Genomic DNA, 17,394 nt, shown 5'->3' on the forward strand with positions numbered 1-17,394 from the left:
AATTAAATCTATTGATACATTTTATTCCATTCAAAAGTTTGGAATTGGTGAGATTTTATTTTTTTTTTTATGTTTTTGAAATAAGTGCAGTTTAAAATAACTGTTTCCTATTTTAATATATTTTAAAATGGAGGCCTAATTTATTCCTGTGATGCAAAGCTGAATTTTCAGCATCATTACTCCAGTCTTCAGTGTCACATGAACCTTCTTATTGTTTTAAAATAAAAATCGTTTATATGATCATAGACTTTTGATTAATTTAATGTGTCCTTGCTGAATAAAAGTATTAATTTCTTCAAAAAAATGATCTTACTAACCCCAAACGTTTGAATAGTGTTGTATTTGCTGTAAGGAGCTGTCTTTGCATCATCTGACCACCAACAATCGTAGTGGATAGAATAATCACATTGTACAGCTGGTTTGATTCATTATAAGTATATGGCAGTATTTAACATGTTCATGCCTCTTCTCCCTCTTTGTAATGTTACAGGTGTGGGTGAACTTCCTGTGCCTCGTGGTTTAACCCTAAATCCTGATTTACCTGCACAGACTCTGTCTTTGACATGGCAGAGTGACTCATCGCTTTTTGACCTTGAGATTTTCCACACCGAGCTCATGAATGTGGTGCTAAATGTAAGCGCTCTTACATCCCTGCATTTGTTATTTCAACTGTTAATCTGTTGTTGCAGTTAGCTGGTGTTGAACATACATTTGGATGTGTGCCATAAAGCACTGAACACTGCTGGGAATCCTTTCAGAACATCCTATTGCAAAACGGTTCCACCTTCAGTTCAATAACAAGAGATTAAGTGCAAATACTCTGGAACCAGTTTTTCCGCTCAATGTTTTCATGTCTCATACAAGTCACCAACTGTGATTTAAAGAGCTCAGACGTACACTTGGTCAATGTTTGTTTTTCCATATTGCTAAATCTTTTTTATCGGGATGATTTATTATTGCATCTCAACCCTTAAAGGAATCGTCAGGGTTAAATGCAATTCTGTCGACAGCATGTTGATTACCACAGAAAATAATGTCTGCTAGCTTTTTATTGTAATTGCATTACTGCTCCCTTTTAACTGAGGGACGAGTCGAAATGACTTCCTGTGGTAATCGACAACATGCCACAGATGCTTGATACATCTAAGATGTATTTGATGCAGAATATTCATAAGTCATCATGAAATCAATATGTATTTATTTACAATTCATAAGTTCATGTTATTCCAAATCTTTAATTAAAAAGAAATAACTTGCTCCGCTTTTGAACCGACTTTTCATCTAGGCTGGCAGGAAAATAATGTGAACCAATACCTCAAATCAAGCTGTTTAGTCATAGTTTTGAGCTGTTGTTTTAGTTAATGTGACCTTTTTAAAATATATCTCCAATAGTTAACACGTACAGTTTCCGGTGATAATAGCTAATAACAATTTTTAAAAAAAAGAGCGAATTTGACTTTCAGTCTCCACATCCTGGTCAAAAAGCCGCCTCAAAAATGTAAAGGAGCAGATTGTCCACAATCTCCTGCAAACTTGCGTTCAACTCCGACTCCAAAGATTGCAAAAGTTGCAAAGTGCCTGTCCACTTTTTCAGCTGCCTGGGAGTATTTTTAGTACTTTTTTTAAAAGTGTCTTAGTTTAAAAGTTATAAGCCATGAACCAAACCAACCAGCAATGAGGTGAATCACATTACAAACTTTGATTTGAATCCATAAAATATTTGAAAATTGGACCAAAAGACAAAACACAAAACTATCTATCGACCTACACTTGTCACTAAATATTGATATGCAAGTAAATTGGGTTGCGAATGCTAACTTTAAGATGTTAAGGATCGATTCAGCTTTTTGGTTTTCAAAATGTAGAGCATGACGTTAGCAACACCAAAGCCGTGAGTTTGATTTCCAGGGTATGCATGAACTGGATAAAATCATCTGCAAAATGCATATTTATGTAATTTTTTGTCATTTTTATATTTATGTAAATTTTCTTTTTTAATTTGTAGGAGACAGTGGCAGTTAAAGCAGATGCTGTAACAGGACTGCATAGTTGGACCTGGCACTCACCCTTACCCTTGGAGTGCACTTCTCATTCTGTGCGCATCAGAGCACGAAACCAGCAGTCGGTCGGCCAGTGGAGCCCCCTTCAGACCATTCCAGGTACTAAAAACACTTCAAAATGGTGCTGGTCCTGAAAGCTTTCTCAAAACCAGCCCACTAACAAACATAGCACTTTTTGGCCCTTGTTTTTGGAACTTATTTTAGCATGCAAAGCAAGAAGTTATTTAAATTTATGCTGTGAGTTTTATTTGTTAATTAATTCATTGATATGGTATTTAAAACCCTTTACTTCAAACAGACCGGGAAACTAAAGTCGCTGAAGTAGCTGTGCTGTGTGATAAAAATAGGAGCTGGCCGTTAAATGCAGACACATCCGTTGATTATAATGGCAGTGATCTAATTTTGTACCATATAGTTTTCTTTTTACGTTTGGAGCTCTTGTTTTGAAAACTATACTTGGGAAGGACATAATCTGTTTCTTTGGATGCACTAGAAAACATTTCCTCTGTAAAGTCGTTATTTAAACCGTATGCCAAACTTATGAAATCTCATCCTTTTGTCTCTAGGGTCAGATATTCCTGAGAAGTCTGAGTCTTACATGTTTCCCCAAGATAAAGTGGTTCCTGTGGGCAGTAACATGACCTTCTGCTGCATTGTTAAGGAGAAGGAAGATTTCAAAGACATGATTTACAGGCGTCAGGAGATGAGCGCCACACGACTGAGCAGAAGAACGTATGCCATCACAGTAACCAACCAGCCAGCATCGGGCAACACGGGCACCAACGTGATCTGCTCTTCCCAAAGGTCGACCCTCACAGGAGCTGTGGTGTTTGTAGGCTGTGAGTTTAATTCTAATATATAGAATACTATAATATAAAGAAATTTATATCATATTTATATCATAAATATATTTCAGATCATTTATATCATACATTATCATTATATCATACATCATAATTAATTTACATACTCTACCATTCAAAAGTATAGGGTTGGTAAGACTTTTTAAAAATCTTTCTAAAATGTTTGCCAAGGCCGCGTTTATTTGATCAAAAAAGTGTCATGTATTCCTGTGATGCGAAACTGAATTTTCAGCATCATTACTCCAGTCTTGAATGTCACATGATCCTGCAGAAATAATTCTAAGATGCCAATTTGGTTCTAAAAAAAAAAGAAAGAAATTATTAATGTTGAAAACAGTTGCTGCTTAAAACTTACAAAACATTTACTTGAGTACATTTTTTCAGGATTCTTTGATTTAAAAAATTAAAAAGAATTTTCAAACAGCATTTATTTGAAATAGAAGCCATTTGTGACATTACAAATGTCTTTACTGTCACTTTTGATTAAAAAGTAATAAATATATATACATATTAAAATTAATGCTTTTATTCTGCTTTTTTTTAATCAAAAGTGACAAAATAATATTTTTTTAAATAATTGTATATATAATTTTTATATTGTATTTCTTTTTTTCCCAAATTGAGTCCAAACATTGGGTCCTGTTTACAGTTTATGAAAAAGGCATTATGAATGAAAGTGGCTATAGTTTTCCTACTAGGTGTTTATTTTCATAAGCAGTTTGCTAAAGTATTATGATATATAAGCTCTATAAACTTCAATCCAGCACTGTGAAATGCACATACAACGTCAGAAAGCAGGAAAATTTGAGTGTTCATTTTTAGCATAATGACTGGCACTAGATGATTGCTGTGCAGTGTTAAAAAACGACTTGCATGTGGCTTTGTTGTATGTAATTGCTGTAGATCCGCCGGGCGATGAGGGCTTGGTCTGCGAGACGAGGGACCTGGCATCCGCAGAATGTTCTTGGAAGAAAGGACGAGACACTCACTTGAGAACGAAGCGCAGCCGCACTAAATACACCCTTAATGGAAGGCAAGAAACACACTACACAAGAACCACTGACCGCACACACTATCCCATTTGGCTCTTGGTACCGTAATGTCCTCGGTACATAAAAAGATCCCCAAACAGCAAACCACATTAAATGAGATGGAAAAGGATACTTGTGTAATGCAATGTATATTTTTACTGCTAATCCAAGAATTCCATTAATGTTCTAATAAAATTATTATGCCATTTCTTCTGGTGAGATTGTCAATATCATTTTGAATGTATATATTTTTTTATATAAAATAGAAACAATTAAGTTATTAACTATTGTGATTTATGGAGAAGTTAAAATTTGATATTTAATAATTATTTATTATTATAACAATTAATACTAATATATGTACATACAGTATGGAATAATTACGATTTTAAAAATATATATATTTTAAAAAGTTTCTTATGCTCACCAAGGCTGCATTTATTTGATCAAAAATACAGTAAAACAGTGAAATATTACAGTGTCAAATAACTATTTTCTATTTGAATATATTTTGAAATGTAATTTATTCCTGTGATGCAAAGTTGTTGAATTTTTAGCAGTCATTACTCCACATGATCCTTCAGCAATCATTCTAATATGCTTGATTTGCTGCATATTGAAAACAGTTATGCTGCTTAACTTGTGTCATATATATGTAATCCAAGAATCCCATTAATGTTTTAATATAAGTATCTCACCATTTCTTGTCTGAATTAATGAACGTCTGAATATGATTAAATAATGAATATGATTTTATAAGGCATATTTCTATCCACAGGGACTGTTTGGAGGCTAATGAAAGGAAGACATGGTGGTGTAGCTCGAAGGTCTGGGAGGAGAGCTGGAGTCTGTTGGCTCGAAATCCTCTTGAAACAGTCCAGCTCACCGACTCGGCCCAACTCACTGACCGCGGTACCGCATTTTCAATACATGTTCCATTTCAATGAGTATATCTACGTTATAAATAGAGTCAGAGCGAGTGCCTTAATATTCTCATGATTGTGAACTCTTGCGATGGTTTTTGTCTCTCTTCCAGTACATCTGTTGGCTCCAGTGAATGTGACAGCGGTTGAAGTCAAGGCGTGGAGCGCCACACTGCGGTGGAGCTGGTCTGTGGCGGCGTATAAAAAGCTAGAGATGGTCTGCCAGCTGCAGCTCTTCGCCCATGAACTTTCCAGCACAGTAAGTTCGCTGCTCAGCTTTCAGCTCCCAGAACCCTGTTTGTTTTTGGTGTGGTCTTGGAGTTAAAGGGTTAGTTCACCCAAAAATGAAACTTCTAACATCATTTACTGACATTTACTCAAGTAAAAAAACAACAGAAAATGGCTTGTATGCCAAGATCTTAAGGATTTTAAGTGATTGTGACAAAATGCATGATTCTCAAGAAGTTCAATAAAAGCACCATGAAAGTTGCCTAAAGTAATACAATAGCTTTGTAAATTTTATTCATTCGCTGAAAATTTCCCTCTGTCCCAATTGTGCACATGCATTTGAATAATGACTTAAATTTCTGTTCTTTACGTAAAACTATTTTTTGGCTAATTGAAAAATTAATTTGAATAATTAAAACGGAGAATTAGATTTTTTTTTAAATAGATATATAAATAAACTGAATATGAGAAGAAATAACATGTTTTAATAGGGCCCTGAAGATGTCATTTTTATTTTTTATAAATTGTTGCTAAATTTAAAGTTTTCTGATTTCAATTAATTATGCTTTTTGATTGCTAAAAATGTATTTTAACCATTACGATGGAGTCAAGAAAAATTTAAATGGAAATAAATAAAACTGATTTCATAGGGCTCAACATTATTCATGCTTGCTCTCAATATATTTTTCAAAATACATGAATTATTATTATTTTTTAGTTTCTCCTGGGAAAGTATTTTTTTAATCTAATATCAAATTAAAAGATTTTAAGTAATTGAAGTTTGTTTGTTTGTTTGTAAATTAATATTATTAAATGCTTGTCTACAATTCATTTAAATATTTCTGTTTTCAAAGCCATTGCTGATATGGCATTAAAATATAGATAGATAGATTTTATTTTTCCTTTTCCTTTTATTGCAATAAATGTTTTCCCCGTTCTTTTTTGTTTGTTTTTTTTAACGCACGTTTCAAACTCCTCAAGCCATCTTGGCAGTGATGTTTTGTAACTGCATTCAAAAATCAGTTTAACCCATCAAATTTTCATTTAACCTGTTGCATGTGGGAAAACACTTATAATATAACACTTATAAAATATAATATTTAAAAATGGCTGCTGTAAGGCGATCAGCTGATGTTTCTGTCTCTGTCTGTAGCGTAACTACAGTAGTCCTGGTTTATCTTCTGTGGAGCTGGAGGGTTTGTGGCCAGATCTGGACTACACTGTGACTTTGCGCTGCGGCTCTAAGCACAGTTTCTGGAAGTGGGGGGATGAGAGCGCCCCCTACAGGATCCACACTAAAATGGACCGTGAGTAGTTAAAATAACTTACAGAAAATTAAATAAATCAAAATTAGTCAGTCTACTTTGTCTGTTACTTCACCACATACAACAGCTTAGATATTTGCAGTTTAATTTTAAACTGTGGCCTAGTGGTCAGTGCAAAAACTCAAATACACTAAGCTCATGTCTTTCATAGCTTGCTTTTCTACATCATTTGTTCTTATTTTTATGTTTATTATATATTAGCGTTATGCAGATCTATAACAAAGTTTATTTTCAGGTCCTGATGCTCTTGATGTCTGGATCTGGATGGACAGCAGTAACACAAGACGTGTTTTTTGGAAAGTAAGAACAGCTTTACGTTTGCCGTCATGAAATCTGACTGATGCCATAAAACTGAGTAACATTGTGCCATGTGCCTCTTTTCATTCAGCCTCTGTCTTTGAGAAAAAGTCACGGTGCATTAATCGGCTACGAGGTTTCTCAGAACTCAGCGGAGGAAGACGGGTGGACACGGGTTTTTCTTCCTCCTGGGAACTTCAGCTATCCCATCATCCTTAACAACAGCAGTGACATCACCGTTGCCGTGGCAGCGCGAAACCCAGCTGGTCTCTCTCAGCCTTCCACTGTGACCACACCAGCATACAGAGCAGGTACAGGGAGCCATTTCATTCTTCAGCTGCTAGGCTATTAAATTCTTGTTTCGTGCATCGTATTTGATGGTTTTATATATTATATTTTATTATATAAAGTTGAAAGATTTTATAAACTTTATATAAATATATCTAGATGCTAATATACTTATAACCAGTTTTAATGTATTTATTATACTTACATACAGTATATACAATAATATTAAAAAATAATAATAATTATTATTATTATTATTATTATTAAGAACCCATTTATTTAAAAAAAATTTCACCATGTATTTCACCATTTATCAGTAGATTTAATAGAAAAAATGACTAAAAATAATCCAAGAAGGGCCTTTTTAATGGCTATGTATAAATGAAATATAAATAAACTGTCTCTCTTACTTCGGCTTGCTCCCTTTATCAGGGGTCGCCACAGCGGAGTGATCCGCAAAACTGATTTGGCACTGATCATGTTTTACGCCGGATGCCCTTCCTGCCGCAACCCAGCCCTGAGAGTGCACTAACTCGTGCAACCCCAGTGCTGGGACACACTCACTCGAAATATAAATAAACTAATTAAACTAAAATAACTTAATGAAGTTATTAATATTTTTAGTTTATAAAGTTTTTTTTTTAGTGGAACTTTTGCACTAGTTGCTATATATTGCAGTTAACTGTTTTAATACATTGATGGCTGTAATATACAACAAGGCAGCTAATTCAGACTAGTGTTAAACTCCATGCGTTGTCTATGTGATCTTCTTTCCTGTAGATTCCCAGCTGTCTGTGTCTGAGCTGCTCGCCATAAATGGATCCTTTCACCTCTCCTGGCAGCCTAATGCCAATGCGAGCAGCGGGTACGCTGTGGAGTGGGTGCCGACCGGCTGCAGTGGACTGTGCCCCGTTGACTGGAAGAAAGTTCCAGAATCAGACAGCAGCTTCTCAGTGAACTCAGGTGAGTCTTTTAAATTAACATATTAAATAAATTAATTTAATTATTTTAGTGAATACAGTAGGGCTGCCCCCTAATAGTCGACTAACCGTTAGTCGACCAAAATTTTATTAGTCGCAGAAAAAAAAAAAAAAAAAAAAATCCACATTGACGAAGTCACGCAGATCTTTAACGGCTGCTCTATATGATAGTACATCAGGCAAGACATCCAAATTTTCTCCTATCATCGACCTCAAATATGGCTTATCATCTGAAATATGTAAGTAGCAGCAACTTTACATGGCCTCTCAATCTAATGTTAACCTAGAGAAATGTGCGTAATTCAAGTGTTTGTGCAGAGTGTTGAAGCCGAGTAGCGCACTCACTGCATGACGGATGAGATTAGAGAGTGAAAATGTCTACTTTCAAATAAACCAATTCAAATGGAAGACAAATATTCTCCGATTATGTAATCCGTATGAAACATGCATACAAGTGCATCACTACTGCGGAGATGACGAGTCAGTGTCTCCGAGTTCATCTCTTAAACCAGGAACAAAGAAAGTACTAGACTAATTTATCAATGAATTTTTAAAATGCTAATGCAGCCTCCTTACTGTTTTTCTGTGACACATTCGTAATTATTACTTCTGCCGGTGTGCTGTGGCAAGCTTTATGCGTGCGCTTTTTGCGTTTATTAGTCAATGAAGGCAATTAAAGGTGCATTATTATGATTTAAATGGTTAATAAACATGCGTTTAATCAACTAATGCTTCAAATGAACGACTACTAGTCGACCAGAAAAATCTTTAGTCGAGGGCAGCCCTAGAATACAGTGACACTTAAAAGTATTTGGACACTTAATACCTGAATGGCATTATTCATCATCTTCACTTCACTGTTATTGAATTGGCGGGTGTTTTGATGATTTTTTTTAATGGTCAGTTCTTGTGCTTTCTTTAAAATAAGTGGCAGTTGTTTTATTATTTTGTCATCTGATGCAATGGTATTCATTTTTAAAATGTGTGACTTAAGTGTCCACATAATTTCTGGATTACTTTACACCGCAGATAGACGGATTTAGCATTTCTTCATGCTTTGATTGCATCACGACTGCATGTTTTCTCTGTGCGCTTCACTGATTATTAGTCTCTGTTGATTTCAGACTCTCTGGTGGCAGGAGTGAGGTACACCGTATCCGTGTACTCCCTCTCTACCGGCGCTCCTACGCTGCTGCAGAGATGGCAGGGATACTCGCAGGAAATGGGTAAGAGAACCTTTGCTGTTCACCGCTCATAAGGCACTTTCACACACAATTCCACAACATTTCTCTGCTTACAGGTCACTTGTCAACAGGACAAAAATATTAGCAAACCATTAAACTTGTTGCAGTGGCAAATGAATGGTAGCTTTCTGTAAAACACATGCCGTTGCTTATGTGAATAATATATTCATGCATTTACTGGAAAAGTTAATCCACCAATTTTATCCAATCATAAATTTATGATTTAAAAAGTACAATTGTGATTTTAATTCCCTTTTTTTTTTTTTTTTTTAATCCAGGTTTTGTGTGCTTGTTTGTAGGGCTGCATGATTTGAAACAAATAGTTTATAATTATATAGCAATATGATAACAGCAGCAATAATAATAATACTTATTACAATAATTATCAAATTATTATTATTAATAGTAATAACTATTATTGCTATTATTATTATTATTATTATTGTTGTTATTATTACTACCGAAATATTAAACAAAATAAGAAATATTACTAATGCCATATAGTTTATTGTACAGCCTGGCAAAACCACACTTGACATGTGGATGAACAAAAAAAAAAAGGACACTATGAATGAAACAAACATCCGCATGATGGATGGTAAAGGAGAGCATTCACTGATGACAGTACTATTGTTATAATTATTATTATTATTATTATTATTATTATTATTACTACTACTACTACTATACTTTTACTATGCTAGTTACTAGTACTACTATTAAATATTTAGATATTTATAGCTGAGGAGTGGGCATTTAATTTCAGGCAGCATTTTATTTTACTCATTAGTATGTACCCTGAGCATGCTTATACAGCATCTGCAATGTTTATTTTGTCAACTTATACACTATATACACTCACATATCAATGGCCTCAAAGCTGGCAGACAAAGCCACAAAAGTCAATTTTGATTTCATGATGTCAGATGACGTAAACCACTGCTGTTAATGGCACTCGTTGACTCGTAGTCTAGATTTTGTCTGTTGTTGACTGTTTTTATGTGAATCTATTCTTTGTGCATCTCTCTTTTGCTGGATCTTCTGTAGTTCCTTCACAGTCGGTTAGTGATCTGTCGGCCAATCAGACTGGCTCTGATGTGCTGCTGTCTTGGAAAGACACTGCAATGGAACACCAGAGAGGTTTCATCCGCGGATACACCGTCTACCTGGCAAATGCTGCACATCTGGATCTCATTGGTAAGCATATAACAGATATATTGCAAAAAAAAGTAATTATGTAAATCTTATTTTGTATATTTAAATAATTATGTGTTTGTGTTTCTAGCTAATATCTCTGATCCTGAAGTGCAGTCGTACAGGGTGAAGGGTTTGTCTCTGAGCTTGTTTAAGTTCGTAGTGAAGGCCTACACCTCAGCTGGGGAGGATGCGGGGTCGACTGTGGCCATTAAAGTGGAGATGGACAGTAAGAAATTATGAAATTTCTTCAAATATTCTATCATCGTTCTGTAGCTGATTTGATATTGAAGTCAACGCCCGTTTATAGATTTCATTCTTTTTATTTTTTATTTTAAATAGAACAACTAGTGTTGTTTCAGATTGTTTGATATTGCAGATAACAAATTGGATTATATAGTTATATATAAACTTCTGCTTTTCTGTGTTCATCCAGCTGCCATCATGTTGTTTATTGGCATTCTTGTGCCGTTGGGAATCATGTTCTGCTGTCTCATCCTCGTCAGCATCTGCTGCTACAAGAAGAGAGAGTGGTAGGACTTTATTAATGTGCTTTAATAGCATTTCCATTAAGTTAAATAATTTCCAAAACCCACTAAATCAAATCAATTCAACCTAAGTGGCTTACAGTATGAGCTACAACAACAGACTATTGTTTCTGCCTTACTGATCAACACAAGCCATTGTTATTTTAATAATATATACTAATATATTGATTATTAAAATTTAAATGAGTTTCTATTAATATTTTGGTCATTTTAAGTTTTAGTAATTTTGTTGTATTTTTTTTCCTCGGTAGTTTTTTTTTTTTTTTTTTTCTTTCTTTTTTTGTCTTTCAATTTTAGTTCAGTTTTAGTAATTTTAGTACTTCAACTTTTATAATTAGGAATGTTACCTTGGCAACTAACTGAAATTAAATAAGTTTTTATCTTTTGCTGCTAGAAGAAGAGAGACTCTTGTGCTTTAATAGCATTTTTCCAAGTTAAATAATTTTAAAAAATCCACTAAATCAAGTTATTTTGATGGAAATCTTTGATCGAAGCTTGAGATAGTATGTGTACTATAACTGTGTACTTACGTCAGTGATATTTTAGTATCATTAACTTGATGTAGTGTTTATTAAAATTTAAGTTTTTATTTTTATATTTTGCATTGTCTATTTTATTTTAAAGTGTTTTTGAGTTTTAGGGGTTTTTTTGTCTATTTTGTCAGTTTTCATTTTAGTAATTTTAGTATTTCAAAAACTACTACTTTTTAAAATTAGAAATGTTGGCAGCTAACTGAAATTAATTATTTTTTTCTCTCTACAGTACTTGTTTTACAACAGACTGTATTCTTTCAGTCTTACTGACACGGTGTTATTTTTAGTATCATTAATATAGCATTTTCATATTTTGAATAATTACTTTCCATTTTAATTTTACTAATTTTAATGTTTTTATTAGCTTTAGTCTATTTAGTTTTTATTCATTTTTATTTCAGTTTTAGTTTTATTCATTTTAGTACTTCAATTTAAACTGAAAAAAATGAGGTTGAAATAAAAAGTGAAACTTAAAGTTTTTAATATTTCATTTAATTTAATGTTCATTTCAATTAAAATAAATTTTAAAACATTTTGTTTTAGTTATACAACACATACAATGTAACAACACTGATGTAAATCGGTTATTGATGCCTTGCCTTGATGGTTTTGTTTCATTTATCTAATTCCAGGGTAAAGAAAGCTTTCTATCCTGAAATCCCTGGACCTAAAGTATCTGGAGACTGGTCCTCCCCACGGGTAAAACCTTTCTTGAGTAGTGTTTGCTAAGACAGGAATCACTGTTACTATTGCTAACAGCTTAGTGCTACGAACATAAATGATTCCTCAAATTGCTTTGCTGTTGTTTGCGTTTAGGGTCCTCTGGATGTGAAGCCCTCTCCTCACAGTGTGGTCCACATTGTGGAGAGTCCGGGGTGGGATTTCACTAAGGAAGGTCTGTTCCCGGTCCCAGAGGAAGAGGAGGAGTCTGAGAACGACAACATCGAGGTCGACACTGACTCGGATGAACCGGCCCTGCTGAGATACTACAACCAGGTGGTCGGTGATGGCTCACACAGTAACCACGTCTCAGACTCCTCCGGCTCCTCGACCGCCTCGGTGGGCTCCACGCAGACTGAAATCACCTACGCAGGCATCCAGAGCCCCACCTCCTCGCAGGGGGCGTGCGGTGGCGGAGGTTACAGGCCTCAAATGCAGTCTGTTGCAGCACCGGCCGAGCCCCAAATCGAATTTGGGGACGACTTCCAAGATGATGCATTGAATACAGGCTACAAACCCCAGTGTTCCTGGCAGATGGATTCTCCAGAGGCGGAAAACTTTAGCGGTTCGCTTGGCAGCCCTACGTCGGTCACATCATCCCAGTTCCTCATCCCAGAATCCTCTGAAGAGAAACCACAGCCTTCAAACACCTGGTTCCACAATTTTCTCTCTGGAAAATCTTGAGAACGCACTAGCTTTTATTTTTCACATTCGTTTGTGCCGTTCACCTTTAGGAGGATGTTTTCGGTTCATTTTAGGGTTTGTGCCCTTACTGGAAATCGCTCACATTTACGTAATCAACATCACTACTGTTTCTCAAGGATTTGTGATACTGACCAGACAGGTGAAGTACTACTGAAGAGCTAAAGTTGGTCATATCTACTCTCGCTCGCTCGGAGCAGTATGATGTTTTGCCTTAGGAACGTCACTTCTAGTCATACGATAGTGTTCGTGCCTCTTTCTTGCAGTGTTATTGGAGTGATCGCAGTAAATTTTCATTCTTACAGCATTATGTTGTGCGCAACATTTCACTGCTTTTTTTAGTCCTAATTTCTTCAGCAGGTTTGCACACATTTCTCTGTCAGTAAAACATTAGCATTTGCATTTCAAAAGATCAAAACCAGTGCATTTAAGGCTTGTTCTCAAAGCTGCACTGCTTTCAGGTGATTTAAAAAAAATTGTATGTAGCTTCAAGCAACAACTTCTCGAGTCGCACGTTGAATAAGCTGACAGAACAAAAGGAAAATGGGAGAAACATTCATCTGATTTTTCTTAAACCGTTTGCCAGCTGTTGAAGTGTTTTCATGATCTTACATTATCAACTTTAATCTGTGTAAGATGCATGTAAACACACTGTTACTGTTAATCATGTGATGCAGTTAGCTAGTTGTGTGTATTTTTGATTTGTGTTTGACACTTAGTCAGCATAACCTGTAGAAAATTTACCTTTTCTGCTAGGGCTGCACGATTTTGGGAATAAAATAATTATATTGCAGTATAATATTTGTTTCATTTTAATTATAAGGATTATTACTAATGCTACTACTACTACTACTATTAAAATATTAAGAAAATAACAAATATTACTATTGTAATATTTCACTGTAAAATAAACTAAGAAAAATAATATCATATTTTACAATTGTTACAGTACTAATATTTGTCTAAATTTCTTAATTTTTTTTTTTAAAGTTAAACCATCAAGCTTTTCTTTTGGTGGAAAACCATTAAAGCTTCTGTTTTGTTGACAAGCAGCCTTTTCAATTTGATCATTTCAATTAATTTCCCCGATTAATTGTGCAGCCCTATTCTCTACAACATTTTTCCAAAAAATCTCTGCTGTTGGTCTAAGACTGATTCTTTTTTTTTTTTTTTTTTTTTGCTTTCCAAAGGTCAGTGACATTTAATGAATTTGGCATTATCCATACAACATGTGAAGCACCTTTTAGTTTATTTCGCACCTGATGAATATGGGACTTAATACTCCCAGTATAAACTCAGCTATGTATCTAATCATAGATGCATCTGTCTAGGATGATGATATGTCTTGTGTCCAGAGATTGTTATGGTTTTAAAATGACCACAGTGCCTCGGGAGCTTAGTTATTTTTTTATTTATCTTTTCTCCCCCACCCCACCCCAAAGAACAGCACCTTCTTTCAGATCAGTTTCCTTGGATTATAGGCCCACATGGACCACAGGGTAAATTACTTTAACTGTCCTTACTGACGTCAGAAGAACCTGCTATTCCTTTAGACTGGACTTTATTAATCTAGCATATAGATATATGAGAGCTATGTATCTAATGTTACTGTGAAGGCCTTTTTTTCTGAGCACTGTGCATATCGCTAGTCCTCCAAAACCTTGTGCAGCAGTCAGAACAACAGATACATCACATCAGGACAACATGACGCTTGTCACTACAGTGAGAAGGAATGATGAAAGTCGACATGAAATCAAAAGCGACCCTGTTTATTTTCTTAAAGGGATGGTTCACCCAAAAATGAGTATTGTCATATTTACTCACCCTCAAGTAGTTCCAAACCTGTATGAATTTCTTTGTTCTGCTGAACACAAAGGAAGATATTCTGAAGAATGTGGGGAAACAGCAGTTCTGGGGCACCATTGACTTCCATAGTATTTTTTTTTTCCTACTATGGAAGTCAATGGTGCCCCAAAACAGCCTGGTTACAAACTTTCTTCAAAATATCTTCCTTTGTGTTCGGCAGAACAAAGAAATTCATACAGGTTTGGAACTACTTGAGGGTGAGTAAATGATGACACAATTTTCATTTTTGGGTGAACTATCTCTTTAATACACGTTGTTGGTGCTGTTGTGATGTTTTATTCCAATTTTAATAAGAAAGTAAACAGCTAGATTGCTAGCTATGAAACTCCCACTGTGCACCATCCAATCTATGTTTGATGGATGAAATCAAGCCACGTTCAATATCTCTTTTCACTCTGAAACACAGTGTGGAAGTAAAATGGGTCGCGATGCAATTTCATGTTGACTTTGAAGAGCATCAGATAGCAGTCATTAAACTCCTAATGTGGTGTGTGATTGAAAGGGCATTAGATGAACATTAAGAATGAGATTGTGAAGAAATATGAGAGAGGTCAGCATCTACTGTTGCTTAAGCTTTAAACACTACTGTGAAAGATTTTATTTTGTTGAAATAATTAGTTACTAATATGTCTTTTCTTTTAAAGAAGCCTACTAATGTTTATTTTTTTATTCGCTTTTATGAATGTATAATACACAAATGTCAATGTGTATGCAATGTTTTTGTTTTTTTAACTGTTGAAGAATATGCTTTGAAAGCCTTAGATTTGGATTTTATAGTCGAGATGAGCGTGTTATTAGGAGTATAAATGGAAAATGAGCCAATGTTATAGGCTGTCTCATTACAGGGAAAAAAAAGTGGGTCAAATCTGATTTTATATCATCGTCATTATTATTATTATTATATATTATTCAGATTTTGTTATATATGATACACACACAGATAATATATATGTGTGTATATGTACTATTATTATTACTATATAACGTCTGAGCAGGGCATTTCATTTTTCTAAATCAGATTTGAGCAACTTCCGTATCCAATTAAGATGAGATATCAGTAGGATGTCACACTACATGTATGAGGCTTTAATGTAAATATGTTAACACTGATGTAAATAAGCTTTTCTCTTAAGCATGAAGATCATCAGATGGTAATATTGCAACCCAGTTAATATTACAATAATATTATTGCCTTTGTATGCATGACATATTCCACATTCAGCGTTCAGAGAGAGGAAGAGATGAGCTATGAATGAGGAATATGAAATAATTCCATATAGCACTATATGAGTGTGTAAACACGTGTAGAAAAAATCAAGATGTATGCAGGCATCTGAGCTTCTATTGCTAATACACTAACAGAATATCAACCAGTCTGTATTATTAGAGACAATAAATCCTGAAAAATAAATCCAGTGTGTTTTTCTGTGATTATTTTGCATTTGGACATTGCGTTGTATATTATTGCTTTTGTAACTGCATTGAGAAATCTGTATGTGATAAAAGTGCAGGAATATTTGCTTTGTCAGTAATTCCCCTGGAAATGTTTTTCTGAACCTCTCAACTCCATTTTACCCTTATTCCAGTCTGAAATGGCCCTGATCATTGTTATGTGCAGAGAAAGCTATTGTTTTCTCCAGACAGGATGGCAGCATGCTTGAAAAGGAACATCTATGTAGGTCAGCTGTCCTTATTTTCACCTCCATAAACCCACCACAACTTTCACTTATACTGGGGCTCTATCCTAATGCTTTAGCAACATGTTCCTTCAGTTCTCTCCTTGTATGATTCGCCAACTTACGTGTTTTTGCTTTTAAAAATGTGTGTTTTGGGGTTGTTTCATATGAAGGGCTTTCTCCTTTACCAATAAAACACATGCAGTTTAATCTTTCCTACCGTGATGCTGAAATTTTGATGTTTTAATTAAAGTTAAATTGATGCATTTTGAAACCACTAGCAATAACCAGTATAAGGTTTATTAAATTGGTATTCATATTCATTAATAAGTATTGGGTGTTAGATTTCCATTTGAGTTCATAATTTGGATCGAAACCTATGTAGTTTCAGCTGAGTATGAATCATTTTAAGAATAAATTGTAGATTTTTCCAGTTTATTATTTGCAGAGTTAATGAAGCCCTGGAATACAAAAATAAAAAAAACTGCGTCGTGTAGCTATTTCTCGAAACTCCGAGTTTTGATTTCGAAATTCAGAATTCTACAGAAAAAAAAAAAAGTCAGAATAAACTCAGAATTCTGATTCTGTCCTTCTTTTCTCAGAATTGCGAGTTTATATAAGATGTATTTATGTCAAAATGTAAGTATATATTTAAGATATATATTTAAAATATTTATATATTGCAAGATATGAAGCCGCAATTAGCTTATTTTTATTGCGTGGTGGAAATAATATTCGATAATATTGATTTGATTTTAAAAAGCCTTATTTAAAATTTTTCTATATGTTTTAAATTTATATATAAAAATGAAATGGGGAAACATGAACACGTTTATTATTTTATTTTACCGTATTTTATCATATAACGACAAACGGAACATAGTGACAACGAATATCTTTAGCAAAAATGTGGGAA

The 17,394-nt window shown here is 34.5% G+C and overlaps 1 protein-coding gene across 1 annotated transcript in view; it reads left to right on the top strand.

Annotated features, from left to right (window-relative positions):
• lifra (LIF receptor subunit alpha a) overlaps positions 1–14,748 on the top strand; it is a 27,177-nt gene extending 12,429 nt beyond the window's left edge. Inside the window, exons 3-18 of the mRNA XM_058775527.1 lie at positions 491–633; positions 2,006–2,159; positions 2,627–2,899; positions 3,827–3,956; positions 4,733–4,866; positions 4,991–5,136; positions 6,259–6,412; positions 6,666–6,730; positions 6,819–7,038; positions 7,796–7,978; positions 9,120–9,221; positions 10,287–10,436; positions 10,525–10,662; positions 10,870–10,966; positions 12,147–12,213; positions 12,331–14,748. Coding sequence (XP_058631510.1) covers positions 491–633; positions 2,006–2,159; positions 2,627–2,899; positions 3,827–3,956; positions 4,733–4,866; positions 4,991–5,136; positions 6,259–6,412; positions 6,666–6,730; positions 6,819–7,038; positions 7,796–7,978; positions 9,120–9,221; positions 10,287–10,436; positions 10,525–10,662; positions 10,870–10,966; positions 12,147–12,213; positions 12,331–12,918 — 2,744 coding nt within the window. The 3' untranslated portion in view covers positions 12,919–14,748. The remainder of the gene's footprint in view (positions 1–490; positions 634–2,005; positions 2,160–2,626; positions 2,900–3,826; positions 3,957–4,732; positions 4,867–4,990; positions 5,137–6,258; positions 6,413–6,665; positions 6,731–6,818; positions 7,039–7,795; positions 7,979–9,119; positions 9,222–10,286; positions 10,437–10,524; positions 10,663–10,869; positions 10,967–12,146; positions 12,214–12,330) is intronic.
• The last annotated feature ends 2,646 nt before the right edge of the window (positions 14,749–17,394 follow it).

The sequence above is a fragment of the Onychostoma macrolepis genome, chromosome 05, assembly GCF_012432095.1.
Source record: "Onychostoma macrolepis isolate SWU-2019 chromosome 05, ASM1243209v1, whole genome shotgun sequence".
Taxonomy (NCBI): domain Eukaryota; kingdom Metazoa; phylum Chordata; class Actinopteri; order Cypriniformes; family Cyprinidae; genus Onychostoma; species Onychostoma macrolepis.